At 46.0% G+C, this 8,937-nt stretch overlaps 1 protein-coding gene across 7 annotated transcripts; it reads left to right on the top strand.

The window, feature by feature from the left end:
- Positions 1-6: 6 nt before the first annotated feature.
- LOC119322975 lies at positions 7-7,289 on the top strand. 7 transcript variants are annotated; one of them, XR_005156021.1, is made up of 4 exons: positions 7-792; positions 5,667-5,746; positions 6,330-6,371; positions 6,842-7,289. XR_005156021.1 is itself a non-coding variant. In XM_037596524.1 (3 exons), exons 1-3 carry the CDS (start codon positions 5,643-5,645, stop codon positions 7,044-7,046), a joined length of 351 nt encoding a protein of 116 aa, XP_037452421.1. In that variant the 5' UTR covers positions 5,486-5,642; the 3' UTR covers positions 7,047-7,289. The 7 variants fall into 7 exon arrangements, 1 of the variants encoding a protein (XP_037452421.1); XR_005156017.1 differs by having other exon boundaries at positions 6,505-7,289; XR_005156019.1 differs by lacking the exon at positions 7-792 and adding an exon at positions 813-5,479 and having other exon boundaries at positions 6,505-7,289.
- The last annotated feature ends 1,648 nt before the right edge of the window (positions 7,290-8,937 follow it).

The following is an 8,937-nucleotide window of genomic DNA, read 5'->3' as shown; positions in this document are numbered from 1 at the left end:
CTCTGATCTCGAAGTGTGATGTATATGTTAAGTGTTAGTACTGTTGTTTAGTTTCAGACTTGTGCCTGTGTGAAAATTAGTTGAATCTATTCCCTATATACTGTGGTTGCTGTAGAAACCTGTTCAGTTTGTAGTATCTTTGATTTATATATAGTGTTGTTGTGTTAAATAGTTTTCTCCATGTCCCATTATCTTAGTCTTGTCTTTTTCTTATATGTTATATATATGTGATCTTACCCTGTTATTTCCCTTTCGCTGTTGTTGATCTTCTGTGTTAGAATCTTATATTCTCAAGAATTGTGAAAATATCAAAAAGACAGTGAACAATATCTTAACCTTTCCTATACTTGTTTGTTTCTTCATTCTCTATAATCTTCGGGAACAACTTTGTTTAGTTTAGGTTTATATTTCCTTGCAATCATCATCTAAATTCTGTCACCTAGCTTTAGCCGAGCGTAGTTGTCGTCGCCTAGTCCCTGTGGAGAACACGACATCCGTAGTTTGGGCGTAAAACCCCCACTATAATACAATTGATCATTTTGGCGACGTTGCCGGGGAACTAGCGTCGTGCGGCCGTATTAGGCTATAGACTAGGTTTTTCTTGTTTTCATTTTGTGACATATATTTGTGATATATCTCTAGCCACTAACCCCTGTTCTAGTTAGTATCTTTTTGTCTTCTTTTCCTTTTTTGCAGGTTGGATTATCCTCTTGGAAATGGCATTCTATTCAGATCATCAGGCTTATGCGAGGAACACTACAAACAGCACGGAAAGTATTCAAGAATTGATAAGTAAGATTTCCCATCAATTAGATGATTTAGCTCGGCAGCGAGAAGTAGTTTTTGGGGATAGGATGTTATGTGGGGCCGTCACTATGAAAAGAGAAAGAAGGACTCGGCAACAACAGAGTCCAGATAGATTACAACAAAGTTTGTTTGGAAACCTAAGTTTGTTAGGAGAGTCGGTTTGGTCTACAATATGAGATATTGAGTTTGTTAGGGACTAGCTAGTAGCTTGAATAAGGGGCAAACGCCATCAGTTTATATATATATATATATATATACACACACATGTATTGGAGGAATCAAGCAATATATCAATCTATTTCCTATCTCCCTCAGTCAAGCGTGGAGCAGGCCAGGCCAAGACCTTGCCCCTCCATCGTCATTACCTCGTCATTACCTTGGCTAACGCCGGCCATAACATCTGGTATCAGACATCCAGGTGTTCCAGTACCCATGGTGGACGACAACGCCAAGTCTGACTCTAGTGGCTCCAAGGATGATCAAGAAACCAAGGCCCTCGTGATCGAGATCCTGTAGAAGTTTGAGCGCCTTGAGGCCTTGGAGGAGCGTTTGGGTCGCATCGAGACCGGCCAAAAGCAGATGATTCTCCACACGCAACCACCCGAGATCCTCCAACAACGCAAAGACGGACCGATGGGGAACACCCGCTTCCACAAGTTGGATTTTCCATCGTTCGACGGCACGACAGATCCTCTGCCCTTCCTCAACAGATGTGAGCACTACTTCCGTGGACAGCGCACCATGAATGAGGAGCATGTATGGCTCGCTGCCTTGCACCTTCACGGCACCGCGCAACAGTGGTATATGCGCCTTGAGCGCGATGAGGGCACGCCATCTTGGCGACGCTTCTCTGAACACTCGACCTCCGGTTTGGACCACCGTTGCGTTCCTATCCCTTGGGCGAGCTAGCGGCCTGCCGGTGCACCGGTTCTGTGGTAGATTACCAAGAGCGCTTCCTTGCACTGCTCACCCGTGCAGGCCCACTGAACGAGAGTCAGCAGGTCCAATTCTTCACGGCTGGCTTGCAAGAACCCCTCTCCATCGATGTCCAGCTTCAGGGACCGCAATCCCTGGAGATCGCTATGAGTTTGGCACGCTCCTTTGAGCATCGGGAACAGGCCGTTGCCACAACGGCCGCTTCATCCGCGCCACCTTCCCGGTCCTATCATGCTCCGGCTCAGCGTGGCCTCCTACCCCCTCCTGCGGCAGGCACTCCTCCAACACCACCAACTCAGGCGTTGGCCGGCCAGCCAAATCCACCTGGTCTCGTCACATTAGCTAGGCGCACGGTTTGCCGTTTGACACCCGAGGAAATTGACGAGCGCCGCCGCACTGGGCAGTGCTTTAACTGTGATGACAAGTATGTACGGGGGCACAATCGTGTCTGTAAGCGTCTGTTCCACCTGGAGATAGCAGAGGCGGATGATGGCATGGACACCGAAGATGGGATGGACGACCCCAAGATCTCAATGCAATTGCCGGTGTTGCGTCCTCCGAGACGATGCAGGTTCTGATCCGCCTTGGCGGAGCCTCTCTGCGCGCATTATTGGACACGGGCTCCACCCACAATTTCATGTCCACCGCAGCAGCAGAGCGCGTCCAGCTGCCATTCCAACCAAAGGAGGGCTTGCATGTTATGGTGGCTAATGGCGACCGGGTTCCCTGCTCTGATGTGTTTCGCCGTGCACCGTTTTCCATCACTACTGAGGCTTTTGAAGCTGATTTCTACGCACTACCTCTCGATGGATATGATGTGGTACTTGGCACCGACTGGCTCACAACATTGGGGCCGGTCCTCTGGGACTTCAGCCGCCTGTCCATGACATTCTGGCACGGGAGCTCTAGTGTTACTTGGCGCGGCATCGCTGGTTCCAGTGGCAAGCAGCCGCGGGCATCATCAGGCCCCGACCTTCTCGAGGCTCTCTTGGCAGATTTCGACGACGTCTTTGCTGCCCCATCGGCCTGCCCCCGCCACGATCACATGACCACCACATTCATCTCCTTCCAGGAACTCCACCGATTGCAGTGCGGCCATATCGCTACCCACTGACATAGAAGGACAAGTTGGAGTCCCAATGTAGTACCATGGAAGCCCAGGGCATCATTTGACGTAGGACATCGCCCTTTTCGGCTCCAGTTCTACTTGTCAAAAAGGCTGATGGTTCATGGCGCCTTTGTGTTGACTATAGGGCACTGAATGACCGCACCATCAAAGATAAGTTCCCTATTCCTATAGTCGAGGAACTGCTGGATGAGCTGCATGGTGCACGCTTCTTCTCCAAGTTGGACCTTTGCTCGGGGTATCACCAAGTCCGCATGCATCCGGCCGATGTTGAAAAGACATGCCACCATCGTCAGCCTCATGGGAGGACTTGCACCAGTTTCAGGAGAGCTACCCTTCTTTTCAGCTCGCGGACGAGCTGTTGCTCCAGGGGGGGAGGGGGAGATGTTATGTGGGGCCGTCACTATGAAAAGAGAAAGAAGGACTCGGCAACAACAGAGTCCAGATAGATTACAGCAAAGTTTGTTAGGAAACCTAAGTTTGTTAGGAGAGTCGGTTTGGTCTAGAATATGAGATATTGAGTTTGTTAGGGCTGGACTATTCTGTTGCCCATAACAGAATATTATTCTGTTACCCCTGGCCACTATATACAGCGCCCTCCATCAGAAACGAGAAAACCAACCCAAAAAGAAAAACTCTTATCCACTCCCACCCTGCAGCCTCCCGATTCTTCTCCACCTTCCATCGTCGGGCGTTGTCCCCCGCAACTCCGGCGGCCTCCTTCCCCTGCTCAGGCTGCCTCCCTCCCCAGCTCCGGCCGCCTCCCTTCCCAGTGTCGGCCTCCTCCCTCCCCAGCGCCGGCCTCCTCCCCAGCATGCCGCCGGCCGACCTCCCTCCCAGCGTGCCGCCAGCCGGCCTCTTCCCAGTGCGCCTCCGGCCGGCCTTGCCTCAAGCGCGCCGCCACGACGGCCCTCGCCGCCACCACCACCTCCCACCGCAACCACCACCACCACCTCCCACCGCAACCACCACAACCTTCTCATCCTCGTGAGCCCACGCCCGTCACTCCCCACGAACCCCACCGCCTCCATCCCTCCTACACCGGCGCCGCCCTTACCTCGCGACGACAGCCGCCCTCCCTCGCGCCGGCAGCCGCCCTCCCTCGCGCGCCGGCCTCCTCCACCCTCACGCTCAGGACGCCTTCCTTCCTGCGCTCCGGTCGCCTTCCTCCTCGCGCGCCGGCCTCCTCCCTACCCCGCGCTCTGTCTGCCTTTCTTCCCGTGCTCCGGCCGTCTTCCTCCCCGCGCTCTGGCCGCCTTCCTCCCCGCGCTCCGGCCTCCTTCCTCCCAGCAATCAGTTCGCCTCCCTCCCCACGCTCCGTCCACCTTCCTCCCCGAGATCCATCCGCCTTCTCCCCTAAGATCCCACGGCCGTACCGCCGCCGGCCAACCCCTCCATCTGTAAGTAAGGGCACTGGGCTGCCCTCCACGCCGGGGTGGCCCTGCTAGCCATCAGCGGGGGAAGCGGAGTGGCTGCCATGGCGGGGGTGGAGACGAGTTCGTCCTGGGCGTGCGCATCCTCGGGAAGTCCATCTGCAATATGGGCACCTCGCAGTGACCTCATAGTGCTCGTCCTAGACTACTCTCCGAAGCCATCGAGGTATGCGTGCACATCTGCACATCTGCACATCTGCACATCGAGGTATTGCTAGGAGATGGGTGCAAGAAAGAACCAATTTATTTTGCATTCAATCGCCATTGGAGTTGGTCTTGTGCACCACAAAATTAACTTTCTGAAGCTACCTCTATGGTTAATAAAAGCACGTGAGCATCCTTCTACGTAGTAAGTTCATAGTCAAGAAGACAGGGAGTTCAGAAAAGAACGTGAACACTGAAAGACCATAAAAAACCAAAAACCTACATTAGGGGAGTTCTTCAAGAAGTTCATGGCTAGCCGGCCGTGTTGTGTGTTCTTATCAGTTCATTGTAAGAAGACAAGTAATTAGTTTATATATCTAGCCTGGCGTGTTGTGTATGTGTTTCCCTTGTGGCGTATGAGAGGAAGCCGCTGATCTGGTCCAGGCATGCTCCTATTCTCTCTTTTCGGTAGCACAAACATTTAAAAGTTTGATCGCTAGACCCCGGTAAGTTCTGCTTGACAAAACCTCCTCTCTCATATTTGTTCCTATTTTGTAGGTTGCAGCAAAAAAAAAGATGCACAAGTTCATATTTTGTATGCTTTTCGGTTCATCTACTTCCCTGTGATGAGTCCGATTTCCTTTGTGTTTCATCTTCTTCATATAGCACAAACAAGTGCTTGTGGTTATGCTTGTAGTTATGCGTAGTCCATGGGTTCTAGTATTTGATTACAGTCAGGCCACGAGTTAGTATTGTGGTACTCCGTTGCAAGAAAAAAGGGTTGTCGGTTCAGTTATAGGCACCCAACTCTGAAGATTTTGAATTTTTAGCATGGTATTTTAAGTTTGTTTTTTATCATATAATGTAAAATTGTAAACATGTTTCCAACGGTCTTTGCTCCCAGTTCTGAACTTTTTATTCAGTCTGCTAGTACAGTCGTCGTGGTCGCCACCCCGACGCCTAGCCTGCCAACCCGCGTCGCGTTGCCCCGGGACCCCCGAGCACTGCCGCGCCCCATCGCCGGTGCCTCACGGTGAGGGCCAGCGTCTTTGCCCGAAAAAGCAGGCTACCATCCCTCCATTGACAATGCGCATGTCCAGCCGTTGCTGCATCTCTTTCTGCCCGTGGATGCTCGTGTGCTATAATTGCTTTCTCCCCTTCCTGTACATGCTGCTACTCACCTTTTTATCTCTCTGATGCGTTGTGTTGCACTACTGCAGCTCGATCTAGGAGGTGCTGGCTCATGCTGGCTGGAACTAGGATGCAACAGGGTTGATGGATCCATGCCGCACAAGCACCGGTGCTCTGCTTTCTTCTTACTTTGTGTTCTAATTTGCTTTCTTCTTATTTTAAGTTTGCGAGATGCAAAAAGAAGTTAAAAAAATGTTGTGCCTGGAGTTAATATTATTTGCTACCCCATGATGTACGTCTATAGTTTCTCCTTCCAAATGTGTTGGTCCATCTGGTTGTATTTTCTGTTTTTTTGTTTTGGATCTACGAAAAAGGTTATTGAAGATCAAATGTGATAAGCACATAAGTTCAGATCTCTAATGCTACAAAGTTCACGTATACCTCTCTGTTTTAATCATGGCCTACAAATTTTGCACTACGAGAAAGTTCAGAGGCAAGAACGTAGAAAATAAAGAACACAAAAATATCAACAAAAAATTCACTAGGAGAAAAGTTTAAGTCAGGATATGCAAGAAAAGCTCTTATTTTATTTCAGTTCAATTTCAAATTCTAGTTAAGTTTCATTTCTTATTTTAATTTAGTCTAGTTTCTTATTTTAGTTTAGTTCAATATCTAATTTTTGTTCAGTTCAATTCTTATTTTAGAAAGAAATTGAATTGTTTCTTTGTCTACATTCTTCTATTCAACATCAGGGAGAAGGTGCCTCATGGTAAAAGCGTGCCAAGATTTTCTAGGTACCCAGACCCATCCCATCCTCTATACAGATTTTAGAGTTTAACACATCAATGGAAGTTTGTTCTCAAAACTGAAATTGTTCTGCATGTACTGAAACTAGTTGTTAATTGTTGGAGTGTTTCGTTCTTGCAGAATAAAAATAAGATGTATGCATTGCTTCTTGGCCCAGCTTGAGAGAACCCTCATGTTAAAAAGTATAAAGCAGTTTTGAAGCAACTCCCAGTGTCTTTAGAAGCATTCATGGTTAAAAAGCAACGACAACCTCATCCATTCGAGTTGAGCACTGGTCATCGTCCAAGTTGAGCACTAGGTGCCGGCCAAGTTAAAAAAGAGTAGTATGCAAGTACAGAAGTTTGTTTTAGTGAGAAAAATTCATACTGTCTTCTATAACTCGTTTCACTTCACGATTTCTTCACTAGTTTGTTGTTTCCTAATTATCCTAATTCCTAATTGTTCTACTCAACTTTAGCGCCATGCTCAGTACAACCCCGTGGCTTCAGGGTGGCCGAGTTCGTCGCGACCATCAGTTCAGAGACCTGCATCACTGCGCGTGTCGCTACCATGGCCCCCTTGTGTCACTGCGTGCTTCGTCAACAAGCCTCCTGCACATGGAAAAGCAACAGGAGTCTGAGATGCTCTGTTCTAGTGAGGTGGCTGATTATGTTAGTTTGTAATACTTTGGCCGCGGTGTACTTATGTATCTTTTTCTGGCCGGAGCATGACCAGAGCTTATGTCAGTACGAACTTTGATTGTGATGGTAATACAAACTCTATAGGGTACTTACCTTTTATACAATTCACATGGATTGTGCCCCTATTACCATGTGGTACAAAAATGCACTATGCTCACCATTTTATTTTAGTTCATCAGTTTGTAATACTTTAAAAAGAGGAGGTAAAAATGAACCATTCGGTTTTGTATTATAAAAAGTGTTAATGTGAGAAACTTCAAAAATATCTTGTTTAATAAGTTCTGCTTGTTCCCTGTATAGTATTTATTGAGCTAAAAATGGTATGGTTCATACATTCTCGTCGATCTCATTGTAATCGTCCTTGTTTTTGTGAGTTTCCTGATGCAAGTTTTGTGGTCAGTCCAGATGGGAGAGGGTGATCCATTCAAAATGTAATTATGTGACATTGACATTCAAGTTCTACAACTGATCCATACGAACAAAAACGATGATCCGTTTTACAAAGGAAAAATGGTTTAATTAAAAATATTGATTAGTACAAGTTAAAAACGATGGTCCGTTAGGAATAAAAAAATGACAAAAATTCAATTGTAAAAGTTCAAGCAAAAAGAAACCCCATGCAATTCAAATAGTAAAAGTACAAGTCGTAAAATAAGAGAAGTCCAGAACATCGTTGTAATAAAATGTTTAGTTCAAAAAATAAATAAAACATTTTTTTTTGAAAAAAATATCATTCAGTTCGATGATGGAAACCATACAAGTACAGGGGCGACGATACAGTAAACCGTTGAAAACTTACGAGCATAAATATTACCCAAAAACAGAGCAAAGTCCAGTTAGTGAAAACACGCTTAGTACAAACCCATGCAACCATTAGTACAAGTACTCTTTTTTTAGAACAATTCAAAATTACTCTACAAAAAATAACTCAGTACAAACACACACATATATCAGTATGAGTACTCTGTTTTTCAGACGGGAAACAGTAAGATCCATCTTGCCGTATTCAAAATTACTCTTAAATGATTGTGAATTTGAGAAAATGTTCAACATGACTAAGTTTCTCTAGTACCATAAGTACCATAAAATAAATTTAAGAATTGCCTCAGTTCTGACTCAAGGGGACAAATTTGCAAAAAAAATCATAGCAGTAAAGGTTCGAAGGAAAAAAGCAACTTAACAAATGGAAAAAACGACAATGGATTTATATTATGTTAATCACCGGTGTGCTCTTGTTTGTCAGTTCATGTGTGCTCTTGTTATAAGGTCGTGTGCCAACTTGTTATCAATTCTCTGTGTGTGTGAGTTGGTAAACCAAGTGTAGCTGCTGCAGAAAAAAGACATGGGATGTGCTGCCCTCAGTTCTCTCTCGACAAATCCAGAAGTGCAGGTTCTCTGGTGCGCCATGTATTGCCGGCGGCGATGCTTGCATCATGACCCATTGAGGAGATGCAGTTTTCCTGGTTTTCACAAACAACATGGATTTTAGTTCAGTTATAGAAACCACGCTGGTTCAGTGATGATGATACCATAAGTTCGGACAAGAAAACAAATAAGAATTAAGACAGAAAATTTTAAATTCTACAAGATCAAGTGCTCATCCACACACGGTAATTCACGTTGGTAAAAGTTTAAAATGGTAAAAAGTTCAAGTTGCAAAACAAGAGAAATCTAGAACATTCATTGCAAAAAAAAATTGACTTAAGAAAAAAGAAATACGCAAAAAAATGGCAGAAAAATAACATTCAGTTCAACAATAAAAACCATGCAAGTTCGGGGCTAGGATACAGTAAACTGTTGAAAACTTACGAGAAAAATATTACCCAAAAAATAGAGCAAAGTCTAGTTAGTGAAAACACGCTTAGTATAAACC

This window comes from Triticum dicoccoides, chromosome 6B, assembly GCF_002162155.2.
Source record: "Triticum dicoccoides isolate Atlit2015 ecotype Zavitan chromosome 6B, WEW_v2.0, whole genome shotgun sequence".
NCBI classification, from domain to species: domain Eukaryota; kingdom Viridiplantae; phylum Streptophyta; class Magnoliopsida; order Poales; family Poaceae; genus Triticum; species Triticum dicoccoides.
The sequence above is the reverse complement of the archived record's forward strand: the minus strand, read 5'-3'. Positions and strand labels throughout refer to the sequence as shown.